At 38.7% G+C, this 22,500-nt stretch overlaps 2 protein-coding genes across 3 annotated transcripts in view; both read right to left on the bottom strand.

The window, feature by feature from the left end:
• Positions 1–17,416, bottom strand: part of ppp1r2 (protein phosphatase 1, regulatory (inhibitor) subunit 2) — a 31,538-nt gene extending 14,122 nt beyond the window's left edge. For both annotated transcript variants that reach the window (XM_061976053.1, XM_061976050.1), the window contains exons 1-2: positions 17,088–17,416; positions 1–100 (exon numbers count right to left, since the gene is read on the bottom strand). The exon at positions 1–100 is cut by the window's left edge and continues 8 nt beyond it. In XM_061976053.1, coding sequence (XP_061832037.1) covers positions 1–100; positions 17,088–17,218 — 231 coding nt within the window. In that variant the 5' untranslated portion in view covers positions 17,219–17,416. The remainder of the gene's footprint in view (positions 101–17,087) is intronic.
• A 1,107-nt stretch (positions 17,417–18,523) lies between these two features.
• Positions 18,524–22,500, bottom strand: part of LOC133616590 (protein ANKUB1-like) — a 54,940-nt gene continuing 50,963 nt past the window's right edge. Inside the window, exon 6 of the mRNA XM_061976048.1 lies at positions 18,524–18,966. Within this exon, the coding sequence (XP_061832032.1) occupies positions 18,885–18,966 (82 nt within the window). The 3' untranslated portion in view covers positions 18,524–18,884. The remainder of the gene's footprint in view (positions 18,967–22,500) is intronic.

The following is a 22,500-nucleotide window of genomic DNA, read 5'->3' on the forward strand; positions in this document are numbered from 1 at the left end:
AGGCGTGCTGGGCTCATCTATCTTCATCAGGCCATAATCTTTGTCTGCTGGATGGTAAGTAGCCAGGATGTTCATCTCATCCCACTTCTGGGACTTCTTCCTGCGAGAAAAGAGCAAAGAATAAGCAGTGAGAAGTAATGGAGAGCCCAAGGACAGGTGAGTGTGTTGTGAGCACTGCTGCATCCATCGCTAACAACCTCCATGCTTCCTCCGGGCCTCCAAGCAACCACATTTAAAAACTGGGCCTGAACATGTCCCAGATCGCACTTGCCTGCTTTATTTTGGGAACACTCAGGACCAAATGCATGAAAACGTCACCACAGTGAGACCCGCTTAGGTCGGTCCCGTTTATGTCATCAATGTGTTCTTCTTATTGTTAAATAAGTGCCCGCTTAAGTCGACAAACGTGGTCAACCGATGTTTGTTGACAAGATGTAAGACACAAAAAAGTCATCGCCTATAAAAAATAAAAAATAAAATTTTGTTTATGTTGATAACCTGTCTACGTTAACCAACTTATCAAGACCCGGTCCGCCAAACACTTCACTATTACTAAAGCCTGTATCATTGACCGCTTGTGTTGACATAAAATTTGAGACCCAGTAATAAAAAAAACATGTTGTTTATGTCAACAACCCATCTAAGTCGATCAACAATTAAATTCCTGGTCCACTATGTTTTAAAAAGTGCCCACTTAAGTCAACATACGTGGTCGACCGCTTATGTTGACATAAAATTTGAAACCCAATAACAAAAAACACATGCTTTTTATGTTAACAAACCATCTAAGTCGATCAACAATTAAATTCCTGGTCCACTATGTTTTAAAAAGGTCACACTTATGTCAACATACATGGTCGACCACTTATGTTGACATAACATTTGAGACCCAATAACAAAAACACATGCTTTTTATGTCAACAACCCATCTAAGTCGATCAGCAATTAAATTCCTGGTCCACTATGTTTTAAAAAGGTCCCACTTAAGTCAACATGCATGGTCGACCGCTTATGTTGACATAAAATTTGAGACCCAATAAAAAAAAAACGCATGCTGTTTATGTCAACAACCCATTTAAGTCGATCAACAACTAAATTCCTGGCCCACTATGTTTTAAAAAGGTCACACTTATGTCAACATACATGGTCGACCACTTATGTTGACATAACATTTGAGACCCAATAACAAAAACACATGCTTTTTATGTCAACAACCCGTCTAAGTCGATCAGCAATTAAATTCCTGGTCCACTATGTTTTAAAAAGGTCACACTTATGTAAACATACATGGTCGACCGCTTATGTTGACATAAAATTTGAGACCCAATTAAAAAAAAACCGCATGCTGTTTATGTCAACAACCCATCTAAGTCGATCAACAATTAAATTCCTGGTCCACTACGTTTTAAAAAGTGCCCACTTAAGTCAACATACATGGTCGACCACTTATGTTGACATAAAATTTGAGACCCAGTAATAAAAAACACATGCTTTTTATGTTAACAAACCATCTAAGTCGATCAACAATTAAATTCCTGGTCCACTATGTTTTAAAAAGGTCACACTTATGTCAACATACATGGTCGACCACTTATGTTGACATAACATTTGAGACCCAATAACAAAAACACATGCTTTTTATGTCAACAACCCATCTAAGTCGATCAGCAATTAAATTCCTGGTCCACTATGTTTTAAAAAGGTCCCACTTAAGTCAACATGCATGGTCGACCGCTTATGTTGACATAAAATTTGAGACCCAATAAAAAAAAAACGCATGCTGTTTATGTCAACAACCCATTTAAGTCGATCAACAACTAAATTCCTGGCCCACTATGTTTTAAAAAGGTCACACTTATGTCAACATACATGGTCGACCACTTATGTTGACATAACATTTGAGACCCAATAACAAAAACACATGCTTTTTATGTCAACAACCCGTCTAAGTCGATCAGCAATTAAATTCCTGGTCCACTATGTTTTAAAAAGGTCACACTTATGTAAACATACATGGTCGACCGCTTATGTTGACATAAAATTTGAGACCCAATTAAAAAAAAAACGCATGCTGTTTATGTCAACAACCCATCTAAGTCGATCAACAATTAAATTCCTGGTCCACTACGTTTTAAAAAGTGCCCACTTAAGTCAACATACATGGTCGACCACTTATGTTGACATAAAATTTGAGACCCAATAACAAAAAACACATGCTTTTTATGTCAACAACCCGTCTAAGTCGATCAACAATTAAATTCCTGGCCCACTATGTTTTAAAAAGGTCCCACTTAAGTCAACATACGTGGTCGACCGCTTATGTTGACATAAAATTTGAGACCCAGTAATAAAAAACACATGCTTTTTATGTCAACAACCCGTCTAAGTCGATTAGCAATTAAATTCCTGGTCCACTATGTTTTAAAAAGGTCCCACTTAAGTCAACATGCATGGTCGACCGCTTATGTTGACATAAAATTTGAGACCCAATAACAAAAAACACATGCTTTTTATGTCAACAACCCGTCTAAGTCGATCAACAATTAAATTCCTGGTCCACTATGTTTTAAAAAGTGCCCCCTTAAGTCAACATACATGGTCGACCACTTACGTTGACATAAAATTTGAGACCCAATAACAAAAAACACATGCTTTTTATGTCAACAACCTGTCTAAGTCGATCAGCAATTAAATTCCTGGCCCATTATGTTTTAAAAAGGTCACACTTATGTCAACATACATGGCCGACCGCTTATGTTGACATCAAATTTGAGACCCAATAAATAAAAAACACATGCTGTTTATGTCAACAACCCGTCTAAGTCGATCAACAATAAATTCCTGGCTCACTATGTTTTAAAAAGGTCATACTTATGTAAACATACATGGTCGACCGCTTATGTTGACATAAAATTTGAGACCCAAAGGAGTGATTTGTTTGAAAAAGTGACCGTTTATGTTGGCAACTTGTTGTGTACTTATTACTACTGAAGCCTGCTTTATTTGACGTGGACCGCTTGTGTTGGCATAACATATAGGAACAGAGGGAGATATTTCTATTTTTATATTTCTTTGAAAATCTGTCTCGTTTATGTTGACGACTCGTCTCTGTTGATCAACACGTTATGTCCTAGTCCACTGTTTTCTTCTTGTTGCTACAACCTGCTTTAATCAGCGTCAACCTTTTTGTCAACATAACATTTAGGACACAAAAGGTGTCATTTCTTTGAAAAATCGGTCCTGATTGGTCTACAACTGGTCTACAGGTTCACCGTAATATTATAACCAAAATCTGATTTAATCAGCATCGACCGCTTGTGTTGACGTAGCATTTAGCAGTCAAGGGGGTTAATTTATCTAAAAATACGTAGTTTATGTTGACAACACATCTTAAGTTGGCCAACTCATTAACCCAACGCATCCCCCCCCCCCCAAGTGTTTTTGCTTAAGTCCCCGCCAACACACGTTGTCAACCGCTTATGTCAACATAACATTTACAACACAAAGGTGTTATTTCTTAAAAGAAAAGAAAAATCTCGGTCTCGTTTATGTCAGGTTTATAACTAAAGTCATGGTGCACTGTGTTCTTCTTATTACTAAAACCTGCTTTAATTGGCGTCGAAATTTATCGTCAACCGCTAGTGTCAACTCAACATTTGTTTGAATAAAATATTGGTCTTGTTTAAGTCGACAACAAGCTTATGTCATTAAATGCTTCAAGTACGTCTTCTAATTACTACTAAAGCCTGCTTTAATTGCCATGGACCGCTTGCGTTGACATAATATTTAGATAGATAGAAAGATAGTGCTTTATTGATTCCTTTTTTAAGAGCCGAGTGGGTTATTTCTCCTAAAAATCGGTCTTGTCGACAACTCAGCCAACTCATCAATTCTTGGTCCACCACGTCCTTTTTTTATTTTTATAAGTGCTATCAAAATTCAACAGGACAACAGCTTTTGTCGACAGAAAATGTAAAACCCAGAAAGAAATATCGGTTCTTTTAGGTCTCCATGTGTTTTACTATTATAATCTTCATAATAACCGCTAAGCAAAGTGAAACGACAACCCAACATAACTGTGGACACTGTCTCATTACAAAGTATTAAAAATGTCTACAGTGACTTCCAGTTCAGTGCAAAGTAAGCTCCAAAATAAAAGCATGGCAGTATTAACCTGGATTTTTCCAGAGCAACTAACCAAAGCGTTAAAAACATTTTTTCACGGTATTAGCCATCAAAAAAGGCTTTAATGTCATTTTAGTCAAAACATAAAACCAAATTACCGTATTTTTCAGAGTATAAGTCTCTCCGGAGTATAAGTCGCACCGGCCGAAAATGCACAATAAAGAAGGAAAAAAACATATATAAGTCGCACTGGAGTATAAGTCGCATTTTTGGGGGAAATGTATTTGATAAAAGCCAACACCAAGAATAGACATTTGAAAGGCAATTTAAAATAAATAAAGAATAGTGAACAACAGGCTGAATAAGTGTATGTTATATGAGGCATAAATAACCAACTGAGAACATGCCTGGTATGTCAACGTAACATATTATGGTAAAAGTCATTCAAATAACTATAACATATAGAACATGCTATACGTTTACCAAACAATCTGTCACTTCTAATCGCTAAATCCCATGAAATCTTATACGTCTAGTCTCTTACATGAATGAGCTAAATATTATTATTTGATATTTTACGATAATGTGTTAATAATTTCACACATAAGTCGCTCCTGACTATAAGTCGCACACCCGGCCAAACAATGAAAAACACTGTGACTTATAGTCCGAAAAATACGGTACTGTTATAGCTGTTGTATAAGAATATGAAAATAGAATAATCAAAATATAAAAATACACAAATGGAGGAAAATGATGCCAAAGTGTCAAGTATATTTGCAAGCCATGGCTCGGTTTATTTACCATTTCGGTTATGACGACAACCGCTTACTGTATGTCCATGTGAGTTCGAGTTGTCGATATTAGCGGGTCCCACTTTGGAATATGACATGAATAATTGCAAGAAGGGACTTAATATTTGATTTGGTGGCCAAGTATTTCAGCAGTGAGCAAGTAATTAATACCTGACTCACCAAAGGAGGGGGAAAGGAAAAGCACCAAGCCACCTCGACTACAAGATAAATATAGAGTTGTATGAGGATTATGTTCCCTGGAGGTGATTTACGACTGGCAACATTTTGCTTCAAGAAAGCTCATTAAATAAAGTGAGTCATCAGGGACAGATGAGCAGCCCTATCAGGTGACAGAGTCAGAGGGCAGTGAGGAAAGGTGCGCCCCTATAGACTATGGACTCAACCCATCAACAGCATCAGGTATTGTTTCACTATAGAAACAGTAGCTGGTCACAATACTGTAAACAACAACAACACAGTCTGAGTCAGCTTTCAAGAGAGTAGGGTTGTACGGTATACCAGTACTAATGAAGTACCGCTGTACTAATGCCTTAGAAAATTACAGGTACCAATTTTTTTTTCATAGTGGTGAAATTGCTGGTCACATTAGCCGAAGTGCATGTGAGTCAACACACAGAGCATTTACAAGCGAAAACAGTGTGGAGACAGAAGAGCGAGAATCAACATATTTCAGCTTCAAAACTAACGATAAAGGTGAGCCATAAACACAGAAGCAGAGCAGCGCTTTAAAACATGTTGGGTTGGCCGATATAGAAGATATACAGTATGATGATGCATGTTGATGACCCGTAAATTTGACAGTGACAAGAGAAGAAAAGCTTCTCCAATGCACTGCGGAGTTTTCGCCGGCTAAAGTCCCTTTCTAAAATACTAATCCCAGCCTCCACGGCCACAATAAATTACGTCTGTTACGAGTCTCATCCTTGCAGGACGAGGAATAACTAAACATGCTTCACTACACACTGTAGGACTGAATGTAAACAAATGGGTGAAAGATGCTCTTTTTTTCACTCATTCGCTCCTCATCTGTTTCACCGTCACCATCCATCCATCCATCCATCCATCTTCTTCCGCTTATCTGAGGTCGGGTCGCGGGGGCAGCAGCCTAAGCAGGGAAGCCCAGACTTCCCTCTCCCCAGCCACTTCGTCCAGCTCCTCCCGGGGGATCCCGAGGCGTTCCCAGGCCAGCCGGGAGACATAGTCTTCCCAGCGTGTCCTGGGTCTTCCCCGTGGCCTCCTACCGGTCGGACGTGCCCTAAACACCTCCCGAGGGAGGCGATCGGGTGGCATCCTGACCCGTCACAAGCTCCAGAATTTGCATGCACGTTGCACGGCCCATTAATCTTTTTTTTCCCGTTTATTATATTTTCTTCAGCATATTTCGAAATCAAAATTCGATTAATTGTCCAGCCATAGTGGATCTATATAAATATTGACTGTAACAATACCAAATAAAAGAGTCGTATATAGTCGATACTACAATGATTACATCAAAAAAATTATTTTTTTTGAAATAAAAAAATCTTGTTATTGATTATAAACTCAGGAAATACGTCCCTGGACACAGGAGGACTTTAAGTATGACCAATGCATGACTCGGCATTGGATAGATACCCAAATTAGTAGTAGTAGAAAATGACACAATATGTTAATGCATACATCAGCAGCGGATTTAGGAGCCTTTGTAAACCATTTGCTTACTTAATACTAAAAGAGAAGTTGTCTAGTATGTTCACTGTGTTATTTAATACCATTTATTTCAGTATTCTAAAATTATTCTTTGAGTTCAATAAGAAAATGTATCATACATTTTTTTTGTTAAAATAAAACAAATAATGACATTTTTTGTGGTCCCCTGCCATTATTTTGAAAAGTATAAAAAATGAATTTTGGTACCAATACCAAAATATTGGTATGAGGACAACACTACAAGATCATACTGACTCACTGTAACACCTGCACTTTTATCACATTCTTTGGGAACTTCATCGGGGAGGACTTCTATTAGTTTTGTTGAAAGTACACAATGTAGTATTGTTTGAATGGAAACAGCTGAGTGAGTGGCGGGTAGGTGGAGGTGGTACATTTGGAGCTTGCTCAGGATATCCTTTGGTTGGAAAATGAGCCATGTATGGACCTGGACGAAGGAAAGCATGTTTAGGCGTCAGCCAGACTGGGGAATGTTCAGAGTGACTCCTTTACGTTTGAGCCAAGTGACATTTCTTCAGTGTTCCATGAATGTGAGGTAGATTTTGTGAGGTACTGTATGCGAGACAGCCACTAAGTTTCCATGCTTTAAAGTAGTCTGATATTATTTAATATTATATCTCGGGAAGATGTTTGATAAGAAATTATCGAGTTCGAGTCTATTATCGAATCCTCTTATCGAACCGATTCCTTACCGATTCTCTTATCGAGTTCATATAGGTTGTTGTATATGGGAAAAAAACACAATATTTGGTTTAACAAATCACTTCACATTCTCTACTGCTCGCTACTATAGTATTACCATATCTGAGTTATTGTGCAGAAATGTGGGGAAATAACTACAAATGTGCGCTACATTCGTTAACCGTGTTACAAAAAAAATTAATTAGACTGATACATAATGTTGGATATAGAGAACATACAAACACTTTATTTATTGAGTCAAAAATATTAAAGTTCGATGATTTGGTAAAATTGCAAACAGCTAAAATGATGTGGAATTAAATGATGGAATGGATTAAGTAAAGAAGTTAAACATTGTACTGATATGATCCAGTTTAAGAGGTTGTTCAAATGAATAGTGCTTACAAAGCACTATTCATTTCCATGAGAAATACTTTCAACCTTAATGAAAATAAGATATTCTTCATCTCAGTATATTAATAATAACTGAATTAATTAATTACATATTACAAAACAGTTGTATATACTAATTCACAGATATTTTATTTTAAAAAAGTCAGTAAATGATGTATATATTTGTAAACGCTATGAAGTGGGAAAGGGATAGGATTAAATAAGCTTTACTTCTTCCTACTCCTGTAAAGTGAAATGATATGAAACGGTGATGTATTATACTGTAAGTGTGTTCATGTTCCAAATAAACTAAAGAAATAAAGAAAGCACTAGTTTATTAGACAGACTTGCAAAATCTGTTGTGATGTAGGCTACAAGATAACGTTAAAGGGGGAACATTATCACCAGACCTATGTAAGCGTCAATATATACCTTGATGTTGCAGAAAAAATACCTTTTTTTTTTTAACCGATTTCCGAACTCTAAATGGGTGAATTTTGGCGAATTAAACGCCTTTCTATTATTCGCTCTCGGAGCGATGACGTCACGTTGTGACGTCACATCGGGAAGCAATCCGCCATTTTCTCAAACACCGAGTCAAATCAGCTCTGTTATTTTCCGTTTTTTCGACTGTTTTCCGTACCTTGGAGACATCATGCCTCGTCGGTGTGTTGTCGGAGGGTGTAACAACACAAACAGGGACGGATTCAAGTTGCACCAGTGGCCCAAAGATGCGAAAGTGGCAAGAAATTGGACGTTTGTTCCGCACACTTTACTGACGAAAGCTATGCTACGACAGAGATGGCAAGAATGTGTGGATATCCTGCGACACTCAAAGCAGATGCATTTCCAACGATAAAGTCAAAGAAATCTGCCGCCAGACCCCCATTGAATCTGCCGGAGCGTGTGAGCAATTCAGGGACAAAGGACAGCGGTAGCACGGCAAGCAATGGCGGCAGTTTGTTCCCGCAGACGAGCGAGCTAAACCCCCTGGATGTCTTGGCTCACACCGTCCCTTATGCCACCGAAGATGATCAAGAGAAGAATATCGACCCTAGCTTCCCTGGCCTGCTGACATCAACTCCAAAACTGGACAGATCAGCTTTCAGGAAAAGAGAGCGAATGAGGGTATGTCTACAGAATATATTAATTGATGAAAATTGGGCTGTCTGCACTCTCAAAGTGCATGTTGTTGTCAAATGTATTTCATATGCTGTAAACCTAGTTCATAGTTGTTAGTTTCCTTTAATGCCAAACAAACACATACCAATCGTTGGTTAGAAGGCGATCGCCAAATTCGTCCTCACTTTCTCCCGTGTCGCTGGCTGTCGTGTCGTTTTCGTCGGTTTCGCTTGCATACGGTTCAAACCGATATGGCTCAATAGCTTCAGTTTCTTCTTCAATTTCGTTTTCGCTACCTGCCTCCACACTACAACCATCCGTTTCAATACATGCGTAATCTGTTGAATCGCTTAAGCTGCTGAAATCCGAGTCTGAATCCGAGCTAATGTCGCTATAGCTTGCTGTTCTATGCGCCATGTTTGTTTGTGTTGGCATCACTACGTCACAGGAAAATGGACGGGTGTATATAACGACGGTTAAAAACAGGCACTTTGAAGCTTTTTTTAGGGATATTGCGTGATGGGTAAAATTTTGAAAAAAACTTCGAAAAATAAAATAAGCCACTGGAACTGATTTTTAATGGTTTTAACCCTTCTGAAATTGTGATAACGTTCCCCTTTAACATTATCAGACACATACAAAAAGGCTCACGTTAACGTTACCGTTAGCCACTGGCTATGCTTAGGTAACGTTAGTCTAGCTAACATTACTGCAGTCCTGGTTGACATACAGTAAGAGGTAATGTTACTACAAGTGAGCAGATATGGAAATTAACCGGCAACAGTTAACGTTAGTTACTCACCGGCGTCACCGCCACTGTAGCTGGGACTGGGGCAGCTGGCAGAAGAAGAGGGGCGTTCTTCGTCGTCTCTGTCGCTGCTTCAACACGTATCGAAGACACGACACGCTTGTTGTGCTTCCCCCCCTTACACGAGAGCGAAGCCTGGCAATAATTGCATATTGCCGCTTCCTCGTTTTTTTTTTGGTGAAATGAAGCCATGCCTTGGAGCGCTTTTTCCGGTCCATTTTTTTCCTGCTTTCCCCATCTGCGCCTAATGACTGAGCTACGTGACGTCATTTCTTGTGATGTCACATGGGACATTTCTTGTAGGGACGGGATTCGAATAAAGAACCAACTCTTTTTCTTTACTATAGTGGTCTCGATAACGGGTACCGGTTCTCAAAAAGGGATTAGAGTCCGAGGACTCGGTTCTTTCCTTATCGAACAACCGGGAAAACCGGTTTCGAATATCATCCCTAATTATATCTCTAAGGGCTATGCTGATGTTAAATAGCAGACAGCATCTAGAAATTATTTTGGATTGCGCTACGAACATGACGTTACTACCAAGAATGTATCTAGGCGGATGCAGGTCGGATGCAATGAAAGATCGGCGGAAGAGTTTTTTCAAAGGAATGTTCGAACGAAAATCATGGAAACAAAACTTTTGAATGTCTTACAGTTCATCCAAAAGGCTCTGTGGATTGATGGAAGGGGTTTTAAATCCAAAAGAAAAAAACGTTAGTGCCCCGACTGATATCCAGAGGAAGGTTTCTATTTTAGTAAATGTTAATTTGAAATAAAAGTCTTATTGTAGTCACTACATTAATTATACTTTGTTTACTGCAGAATGTTTGTGATGACAAGCAAAAAAACAAAATAACCGAGGAAAAAAAGTTGTTCTCTTTACACCCACAAAACCAAAAAAGAAGCAAAACCGTGGCCCTAAAACCAGGTACAGACCGTAGCGTGAATTACCTGTACCATTGCACCTCTAGTAAACACAAAAATATATATGAACAAAATGACAGTGGTCAGCAACTTGATCAAACATGGTGGAAATGTCTGTTACAAGATATTGCAGTAGTAAACAGTAGGGATGCGATACTCGGTATAATATTATACGGGAAGATCTGTTTAAAAAAAAAAAATTGTGATATTAATCGAGATCGGATGATATGAAAACAATTATTGTGATAATTTTTTTTGCCGTATCGCCCAGCCCTACTAACAGGACAGAACAATCAGAGATGAAAATGTAAAATATAACAAAACACACAAAATGAGATACAAAGTATGATGCAACAGTGTTAATGATGTTAGGAAAGACATCAGTACATAGTGCAGTGTACCTCACAAAAGCTCCATTCAGCCAGCCTCCAACCATTATTAGAGTATTTGTGGTAATGGGGACACTTCTGACTATGAAATTTGACCTGTCAAATGTTTCCTATTCGAAAAAACTGTTAAATCCGAATAAATCAGATGTCAACCAGCGTCCTAACTGCACTAAGTTCTTGATGCTGGACTACACAGTGGTCCCTTCTCGAGAAGGTGTTCTCCTTCACCTCCTCGTCACTCACACATGCTATTTTGGGATCGACACAGAAAAGCTTGATTCACTGCTGGGAATGGAATTCACTAATAGCTGTCATCTTTGGCCTCATTTCATACAGTGCTGCTCTGACTTCACCAGCTCAGGTCTACGGCTTATGGTCGGGGTTAGCAAACGCTACAATGGCTGATCAGAACACGTCTGCAGTAAAGCTGACAGAGCAATAAAAACTAGTCTGGCAATCAATTAAGTCCATCCCCTGTACCTTTTCTTTATTATCATTTTATGGCCTGTCTCGCTCAAAATTAAACTTAGTCAGCAAAGCCCAATAACAATTTGCCTGGTGACAATTTTGTACAGATGATGAAATATTATTAGACCGTGCTGCACATACTTTAATTAGGTTTACTGGTTTCCCAATGAAAGACTCTTAAAATGTTTTATTCTCCTCCCAAATTTGTGCTCTCCAGAGCCGCAATGCGGAAGATTTTTACGACTAGCCTCTAACCTCTTCTAAACAACCATCTCCTACCTAATGTGTCAGTTTGGACTAACAACCAGACCAACTGCCGCATAATCTGAAACTAATCTCGGTAGAGATCTTTGTCCAGAGTTTGTATTTATTGGCAGATAAAAGTTAAGGGGGATAAAAAAAACAGTACCGGCAAGGGAAATGATGACATACATTTTTAACAACAAACAAATGTCTGCTGAACACCTAAAAGTATGGGCTTGACTCACAGACAGAACAAAAAACCCTTCTGGAACAATACGGGGAGATGATAGCTGAGAGATTGCAGCAGGCTGTATTACACATGGCAAATATTCCTTAGAAATGTCACAAAATGACCAGCAACAAACCCCAATCACTGATTAAACAAGGTATCGACAATGAGAATAAATAAGATAGATGTGGCAGAGCAGGGCATTGGAGAGGTTTTGGATGTGCTGCAGATCTGGGGCACTAATAACATCAAAGAAATAAGTATCCATTTGAGAACTGAAAGTAAACTGGCACAGGATTAATGCTTCAAAGACCTGCGGAATAGTGGATTTCAAGGATTCAAGGGATGTTATTGTCATAGCACGTGTTTATATGTTTGGCATTATTTGGGGAATTCGGGGATATTAAAACATTTCAATTTACAACCCAGGACAAGAGATGTATAAAAACTGCTTGGATTTGTTTGACAATGCTTATTTTGGGCTTTTGCACACGCATTACCTCTCATGATAATGATACAGCTCTATTCTACACCAGCCTTTACTCTTTAGGTCGCCGCTAAGCAAATACAGGAACATTTCTATCAGTGCTGCCATGAAAGCCCATCCATCCATTCATCCATCCATTTTGTACCCGAAAGAAAATGTTTAACATCAAGACTACATTTCCTGAAATTGTGTGCATTTCTACAATATATTTTACCTTTAGATTTATTCTCATATACCAACCTCTTCTGGCTGTCTTTTTAACACTTACATGTACCATGTAATGCATCACAGAATGTTTTGTTTTTTAATAGATAATTTGCTAACATTATTATTAGAGATGTCCGATATTGGCTTTTTTGCCGATATCCGATATTCTGATATTGTCCAACGGGGTTTGGTGGTAGCGGGAGGTGTATATTGTAGCGTCCCGGAAGAGTTAGTGCTGCAAGGGGTTCTGGGTATTTGTTCTGTTGTGTTACGGTGCGGATGTTCTCCCGAAATGTGTTTGTCATTCTTGTTTGGTGTGGGTTCACAGTGTGGCGCATATTTGTAACAATGCTAAAGTTGTTTATACGGCCACCTTCAGTGTGACCTGTATGGCACTTGATCAAGTATGCCTTGCATTCACTTATGTGTGTGTAAAAGCCGCATATATTATGTGACTGGGCCGGCACGCTGTTTGCATGGAGGAAAAGCGGACGTGACGACGGGTTGTAGAGGACGCTAAAGGCAGTGCCTTAAAGGCAAGCCCTCAATAATGTTGGCCGGGTGGAAATCGGGAGAATGGTTGCCCCGGGAGATTTTCGGGAGGGGCACTGAAATTCGGGAAGTTGAAACAGATACCGATAATTTCCGATATTACATTTTAAAGCATTTATCGACATCTCTAATTATTATTGAAAATAATGTAAAAAAAAAACTTGCAGAATTTTTGTTATTGCTAGAGTCGAATGGGTTTTCACGAACACATTTCCGGTGTTGTTGCGGTGAGAAGCCATGGATGTATAGATACTGCTCGATTGCTGATAAGAAAACAATATGAATGTCATTAAAACAATTAGCTCAAACTTTTGACACTCCTTCGACTCCCGTCCTTACACGCTACAAAATTTCATTACAATATCCGGAAGTGATATTTTGACACGAAAATTAAGGTTTAAAAATGCGGATTTCCGTGTTTTCGCAAAAATTTCAGATGCCTTCAAATAGGTCCACGTGAAAATGAGCAGTTTTGGGGATACAAGCCTATTTGTCATGCTTTAAGTTGCATGCAAAAATTTGGGTTATGAGCCTCCCCACCGCCGGTTGGCGTAGCAAATGCCACAGTGAACACTGTAAGATCCAACCAAAACATCCAGCGTCTAATAAAATAAATATAAATACAAATATATAATATAATATAAATAAAAATGTATTATTCGCTAGCACCAGCAAATAGCTAAAGAGTGACAAAACCAAAAACTTTGTTTTTCCAAACATGGGAACCAAGAAAGCGAGTGTGAAGGGCAGTGCTGAGAAGAAGTGGATTATATTCACTGAGTTAAAGAAAGAAATGATGAAAAAACAATGACCAAGGTTTGCATGTGGCCAACCTGGTGAAGCTGTACGAGCTTAGCTGCACCATACGGAAGCAGAATGAGTCAACTGTTGATTGGTTGATTGATTAAAACTTTTATTAGTAGATTGCACAGTTCAGTACATATTCCGTACAATTGACCACTAAATGGTAACACCCGAATAAGTTTTTCAACTTGTTTAAGTCGGGGTCCAGCTTTGACAGCTAAGGGCATTAAAAAAATGGCTGCTCATATCCATGAGAACATGGAAAAGCTGCTGATGGTGTGTTTGACGGCAAAGCAGAAGATGCCATAGAGGCCCATTTTCCACGGTAAATGTTGTACATATTTTTTTTTACTTAAATTGTTTAGAGTACATTCTGATTTTCATACAATGTTTGTCTTCCAGAAGTTTGTTAGTCTTATGAAAAAAACATGTTATGTGTTGAAAATTGTAGAGTTTTTGGGGGGTCCAGAACAGAATACTTTGATATTAATTACCTTCAATTCAAAACAGAGATTTGAAATACAAATATTTAGGGTTACGAGCTCCATCATTGAACCTATTTGGCCTTTTAACTGTATAATTCTACCAATGTACAGTCTTTAACCAGAACAAAAGTATGCACTCAAAGAAAATAATCGTGTTCATTCCAATGTCAGACAACTTTCTTCTGAAGCTACACTAAAAAGCTTTAAAGAGGAACTGCACTTTTTTGGCATTTTGCCTATCATTCACAATTCTTATGTAAGACATGATCAAATGTTTTTCTTTTTGTATGCATTCTGACTCTTAAATTAACGTTAGCAAAAGTCATCTAACAATGGAGTCAAATTTGAGTCGCTATATTCCGCCGACAAAGCGTTCTAAAAAACATCCAAACACCATTAACATTTTATATACATGCTGTAAGCATACATGTAATGTAGTAACAAGCACATTCATAATAACATGTAATATTTACGTGTTTTGCTCATTTTAAGCATACAGCGAGCGGCGTATTGATTTTACAGACGCATCATTTGCTTTTCTCTTCAACAACAACAAACCTACTACTACTGGCATACTTTGTCAGCAACAACAAAGACTACTTTGGACAAATTATGATGCAGAAACATATATTTTTTTAGCCTGAATATACGGAAATAGAGCAACGAGTTTTAGAAGCTGTGTGCTAAACAGATCATTTAGTGAGACACTAAGCATCATGTGGCAGTTTTGCTATGTGCTGAACAAGATATACAAACTACAAACATAATGAAACAATCACTAACCATACGATGTCTGCTCTCACTGGGATTCCGACTAACATGAAGTTAATTTATTTCTGTTTAGCTGAAGAATTAATCATAATCCACATGAAGGTTCTAAAAAAAAAAGCCATCTAAGTTGAATGTCAAAGTTGACCAACATTTCGGTTTATGGACACATCCTTCTACTATCCAGGTGAGAGGCATTATTTATAATCTAGGAATAACTTTCACTTGCTCAATATACAAATTTTTAATTCTGTGTGATCAATGCGCTGCAAAAAATAGATAATTTGTGTTATAGCTAGAGATGTCCGATAAAATCGACCTGCAGATATTATCGGCCGATAAATGTAATATCGGAAATGATCGATATCGTTTTTTATTATCGGTATCGTTTTTTAAAATTAAATCAACATAAAAAACACAAGATACACTTACAATTAGTGCACCAACCCAAAAAACGTCCCTTCCCCATTCACACTCATTCACACAAAAGGGTTGTTTCTTTCTGTTATTAATATTCTGGTTCCTACATTATATATCAATATATATCAATACAGTCTGCAAGGGATACAGTCCGTAAGCACACATGATTGTGCATGCTGCTGGTCCACTAATAGTGCTAACCTTTAACAGTTAATTTTACTCCATCCATCCATTTTCTACCGCTTATTCCCTTTGGGGTCGCGGGGGGCGCTGGAGCCTATCTCAGCTACAATCGGGCGGAAGGCGGGGTACACCCTGGACAAGTCGCCACCTCATCGCAGGGCCAACACAGATAGACAGACAACATTCACACTCACATCCACACACTAGGGCCAATTTAGTGTTGCCAATCAACTTATCCCCAGGTGCATGTCTTTGGAGGTGGGAGGAAGCCGGAGTACCCGGAGGGAACCCACGCAGTCACGGGGAGAACATGCAAACTCCACACAGAAAGATCCCGAGCCCGGGATTGAACCCAAGACTACTCAGGACCTTCGTATTGTGAGGCAGATGCACGAGGCAGATGCACTAACCCCTCTTAATTACTAGTTTCTATGTAACTGTTTTTATATTGTTTTACTTTCTTTTTTTTTTATTCAAGAAAATGTTTTTAATTTATTTATCTTATTTTATCAATTTTTTAACCATACTTGGTTGTCCAAATTAAGCATAATAATGTGTTAATTCCACGACTGTATATATCGGATATTAAGAGTTAGACAATATCGGCAAAAAAGCCATTATCGGACATCCCTAGTTATAGCTTATAATAACAATATCGCTAATATTTGGTTAATATTTAAGTCACCATATGTAAATGGAGTAATGGTGGTTTTTGGATGTTATTTAGAGGACCTGCCATCAAATCCATTGTTAGCTGATTTTTGATAAATTTTAACTTCAATTTAGAATGCATAAAAAAGAAAACATGTGTTCTTGTCTTACATAAAGATTGTGAATGAACGACAACATCTTTAAATATATATATATATATATATATATATATATATATATATATATATATATATATATATATATATATATATAAACGACCAAGGAAATAAAATTGACGTCGGATTTTTTTTTTTGGTGCCAATTTGAACTTTTATCGGGGGTTATGAAAAAGTTCAACGTGTTTTTCTATCGTGTATTTTACAATATAGTAGAATGGAATCCTCGCAGTTAAAGTAAGCGATTACTGCCCTGTAAAGATAGTCATAAACTTCGTAAATATTTACGTGTAGGTTAAGAGAAAATATTCATATCAAACAAACAATGTTGTAGATAATAACATCAATGTTGACGGAAAGCAAAGTTAGCTAGCCGGTGCTAGCAGGCGTGGTTGTTACGCTAGCGGGGGCTAGCACACACAACACCCGGCAAAGGAGGGCACTTACTGCTGCTCTTCATCCGAGAGTCCGGCACTTTCTTCGGGTTTATCCGGCAGAAAGTCCTCCGGTAGCGGCTTGACACCAGCGGCGTTGTTCTTGTTTTTCAGGATGCCTTTTATCGGCCGCGGAGCTGCCATTCCCACGCACTGGCTGTCAGATGTTCAAATCTTCCCTCTGTATTTATTTTCACTTAGTATTAAATAATTGGGTCAAACATGCTCGCTTGGACGGCTTTAACTTTACTATCTAGTCAAAAAAAACATGGCGAGGTTCCTTTGAGAGCGACAGTGAGCACATCTCCGTTTCGTTACTTCACCGACTGGCGGCGGCAACGCTTCGTGAGCAGGGTGTATTGAGGATATAATATCGCGAGATTTTGAAAACGAGACTGCCGTGTAGCGTTCAGGCTCTCGGACATTTCACTACTCCTTGCGCGCACTAAAATAGAAGTATTTTTTTCCCGTCATTTAACATTTTTGATGTGCAATAATCCATATACATTTCCATCCATCAATCCATTTTCCACCGCTTGTCCCTTTTGGGGTCGCGGGGGGTGCTGGAGCCTATCTCAGCTACAATCGGGCGGAAGGCGTTTACACCCTGGACAAGTCGCCATCTCATCGCAGCCATATACATTTCGTCTATTTTACATATTGTTACAAAAATTGTATATATTTAAATATAAATCATTTATTTGTAGTAGTAGTAGTAGTAGTAAATGTGTTTCTAAACATATTTTACAGAGTAAAACGTGGTTGAAATACAAACAGTACAATCAAAACAAGCACACAGCATGATGCAACAGAAAAATAGCAATATATCAATAAATAATAATACATAATATAATATAATCTATCAGTATATATATAATATATATTATGTAAATATTACGTATATATGCTATATTTTATATCGCTATATTTAGTCATTGTCCTTTCCATCATTGTAACTGAGCTACTGTGTGGAACAATTTCCCTTGTGGGTCATTAAAGTTGGTCTAAGTCTAAACAGTAAAATCAAAACAAGCACACAGTATGATGCAACAGAAAAATAGCAATATATCAATAAATAATAATCAATGTATTAAAACCGCAATAATTGAGGGACACCTTTTCTACCAGGAATTATTTTTTTGTACCAAACCTGCGCCAACTTTGATTGATTGATTAAAACTTTTATTAGTAGATTGCACAGTACAGTACATATTCCGTACAATTGACCACTAAATGGTAACACCCGAATAAGTTTTTTAACTTGTTTAAGTCGGGGTCCACGTAAATCAATTAATGGTAAACTTAAATTCAAGTTTGATTAAAAACTACTTGGGGGGATCAAAATAAAATTCTACTTAGGGCCCCAATTTAGCCCTGATAATAAACAAATATTTATTCATGCAAACTTTATTTTTTATTAATTTCTTTCTTTGTGTTACAAATTTAGGACAAGATGTAAACACATGTGTTAGACATTGCTGTTAAATGGAAAAAGGGTAGGATTTAAAATAAATAAGCTCTGCTTCTTTCTACTCCTTTTTGTACATTTTGTAATGAGAAACTGGAAATAAACTAATACCACAACCATCATTTCAAGTAAAATCTATAGCAAAGGCAAACTAAAGAAATAAAGTAAAATAAGGCAGAAATTCTTCCAGCTAAAATACCCTTTATGTCAGTAGAAGTTATTGGAGTGGGAGGATGGGGTGTCACCGTCTCGGACAATCAAATTCTCAGTTGTCACTCTGAAGGACGTCCTCGTCATCCGCTGTGTCAGCAGGTTTTATGGCATATGGAACGGTCTGCAGATTCAAGGCAGGCTCTGGATCTGCTTCCTGGCAAGAGTGCGTGCGATGCTCAACTGCTTCGACCAAGGCTTCGCTGTAAAAGTACTGCATGAAAGAAGAAACACTTTTTATTCGGGCTGTCAAAGATACCGAGTTAACTCATGTGATTAATCACAAAAAAAAAATCACATTAATCATGTATAAACTAGGGCTGACAAACGATTAAAATGTTTAATCGCGATTAATCGCAGTTTGTTCATAGTTAACTCAAAATTAATCTGCGATTAATCACAAATCTTCATAAATAAGTGTACCCGAGACTACCGTATTTTCCGCACTATTAGCCGCACCTAAAAACCACAACTTTACTCAAAAGCTGACAGTGCGGCTTATAACCCGGTGCCCTTTATATATGGATTAATATTAAGATTCATTTTCATAAAGTTTCGGTCTCGCAACTACGGTAAACAGCCGCCATCTTTTTTCCCCGTAGAAGAGGAAGTGCTTCTTCTTCTACGCAAGCAACCGCCAAGGTAAGCACCCGCCCCCATAGAACAGGAAGCGCTTCTTCTTCTACTGTAAGCAACCACCCGCCCACGTAGAAGAAGAAGAAGAAGAAGCGCGCGGATATTACGTTTCATTTCCTTTGTGTGTTTACATCTGTAAAGACCACAAAATGGCTCCTACTAAGCGACAGGTTTCCAAGACGCAATCTCTCCATCCGCACACGGACTACTATTTCACAGCAACTGCCTAAAGACTTTCAAGAAAAGCTGGCTACTTTCCGTGCATATTGTAAAAACAAGATAGCTGAAAAAAAGATCCGGCCAGAGAACATTATCAACATGGACGAGGTTCCACTGACTTTTGATATTCCTGTGAACCGCACTGTGGATACAACGGGAGCACGTACGGTGAATATTCGCACCACAGGGAATGAGAAGTCATCCTTCACTGTGGTTCTAGCTTGCCATGCTAATGGCCAGAAACTTCCACCCATGGTGATATTCAAAAGGAAGACCTTGCCAAAAGAGACCTTTCCAGCCGGCGTCATCATAAAAGCTAACTCGAAAGGATGGATGGATGAAGAAAAGATGAGCGAGTGGTTAAGGTAAGTTTACGCGAAGAGGCCGGGTGGCTTTTTTCACGCAGCTCCGTCCATGTTGATATACGACTCCATGCGCGCCCACATCACGCTGGTTTTTAATATATTATTAAAGTTTGACTGACTTATCTGACTGTTTTTTTTACATTCCTTTAGCGCAGTTAGACGCGGCTTATAACACGGGGCGGCTTATAGGTGGACAAAGTTTTGAAATATGCCGTTCATTGAAGGCGCGGCTTATAACCCAGGGCGCCTTGTGGTGCGGAAAATACGGTAGTGTTTTTCAACCTTTTTTGAGCCAACGCACATTTTTGTTTTTGAAAAAATGCGTAGGCACACCACTAGCAGAAAACATAAAAACATTAAACTCAATAGCTGATATTGACAGTAAAAAGTTGTTCTCGCAAGTTTTGAATAAGAATTCAATCCATAACCAACCATGCATGACTATAGCTCTTGTCTCAAAGTAATGTCACATCACGCTGTGACATATTTGGGGGGTTTTAGTTTTTGTCTTGCGCTCTTATTTTGGTGGCTTTTCCTGTTTTGTTGGTATTTTCCTGTAGAAGTTTCATGTCTTCTGTACATTGTTGATTGTCATGTCATGTTCGGATGTAATTTGTGGACGCTGTAAGTCTTTGCTGTCGTCCAGCATTCTGTTTTTGTTTACTTTGCAACCAGTTCAGTTTTAGTTTCGTTTTGCAAAGCCTTCCCTAAGCTTCAATGCCTTTTCTTAGCGGCACTCGCCTTTTGTTTATTTTTGGTTTAAGCATTAGACAGACGCCTTCTTACCTGCACGCTGTCGTCTGCATATTGTGATCACAACAAACCATGTTCCCGACATCTACAAAGCAATTAGCTAAAGGCTACCACCTACTGATATTGAAGAGTACAACATGGTTACTCTGCCGAGCTGTAGACAGCACCGACACTCAACAATGGCACATTTGCAGATTATTATTACTGGATTGCAAAAAATATTTTTAACCCAAATAGGCAAAATTACATATTCTCCCACGACACACCAGACTCTATCTCAGTGGTTGAAAAACACTGCCCTAGATAGATCATTTTCAAGTTTAAATACCATGACTGGACAGCTAATTTGCTTTAATGAAAGTCGCCACCTCATCGCAGGGCCAACACAGATAGACAGACAACAGTCACACTCACATTCACACACTAGGGCCAATTTAGTGTTGCCAATCAACCTATCCCCAGGTGCATGTCTTTGGAGGTGGGAGGAAGCCGGAGTACCCGGAGGGAACCCACGCAGTCACGGGGAAAACATGCAAACTCCATACAGAAAGATCCCGAGCCCGGGATTGATCTCAGGAACTTGTCCAGGGTGTACACCACCTTCCACCCGAATGCAGCTGAGATAGGCTCCAGCATCACCCGCGACCTCAAAACGGACAAGCGGTAGAAAATGGATGGATGGATGGAAATGTTTTTTAAACCTTATGCTTTTTGAAACAGCTTTAAAAGCTAAATATGCTTTTAAAGAGAATAAAAATAATACCTGCAGTGTGTTGATGTCTTGCCATATTATTGTCATGTCTGTGTGATCATGTTTTGTTTTGGTTATGTTCGGTTTGGTTTTTGGACCCTTTGTGCACTCTTGTTTGTGTTGTTTCCATGACAACCCATTCGTTTTCACCTGTGCTCATGTCACGCACCTGTCTCACGTTTTGCACTCGCGCACCTGTCACTAATCATGTCACTGTTATTTAAGCCTGTCTTTTTCTGTTGATCGTCCTGGTGACATTATCCTTACTACCCCTGCTCACTTCATGCCGTGCTACTGCTGTACCTCCATGCTACCTTTAAAATCTATGCCATAGTTCCCTGCGTTCCAAGTAAGCTTTTGTTTATTGTTCATAGTTTTTTGCCCAAGTGCTAGTTTTGGTTTCATTAGTCAAGTTTGTTCTCCGCCTTTTGTTTGTACCCTTTTGTTTGTATTTTGTAGTTAGTGTTAAAATAAAAGATGTCCTTACCTTCACGCCTTGCCCGCTCCAACTTTACTTGCATCTCGGGAAAACAAACAACCCATAGTCCAAGTCTTGACAATTTTGTATTTTGTAACAACACAGCATTTGTATTCCTGCTGTAGGAGCACTCACATGAAGAGGAGGAGCTACATACACCATGTTTAGATATCAGTGCACTCGCATGAAGAGGAGGAGCTACATACACCATGGTTAGATATCAGTTTCACGCTTTAATAACACAAAATGTAGATTGTTATGATCATGCTTTGAATGCCAAAGATGTTAGGTAATGTAAAATGGGATATTTGTACCTGAATAAATGCTTCTAATATTCTCCACATTACATGGTGTAGAACTATTCATATCTCTGCATGGCAACGTTTTAACCTTCTCTATTTTATTAATACAATGTGCCTCACAATACAAAGGTCCTGGGTTCGACCCTGGGCTCGGGATCTTTCTGTGTGGAGTTTGCATGTTCTCCCCGTGACTGCGTGGATTCCCTCCAGGTACTCCGGCTTCCTCCCACCTCCAAAGACATGC

Source organism: Nerophis lumbriciformis, linkage group LG14, assembly GCF_033978685.3.
Source record: "Nerophis lumbriciformis linkage group LG14, RoL_Nlum_v2.1, whole genome shotgun sequence".
NCBI classification, from domain to species: Eukaryota; Metazoa; Chordata; class Actinopteri; order Syngnathiformes; family Syngnathidae; genus Nerophis; species Nerophis lumbriciformis.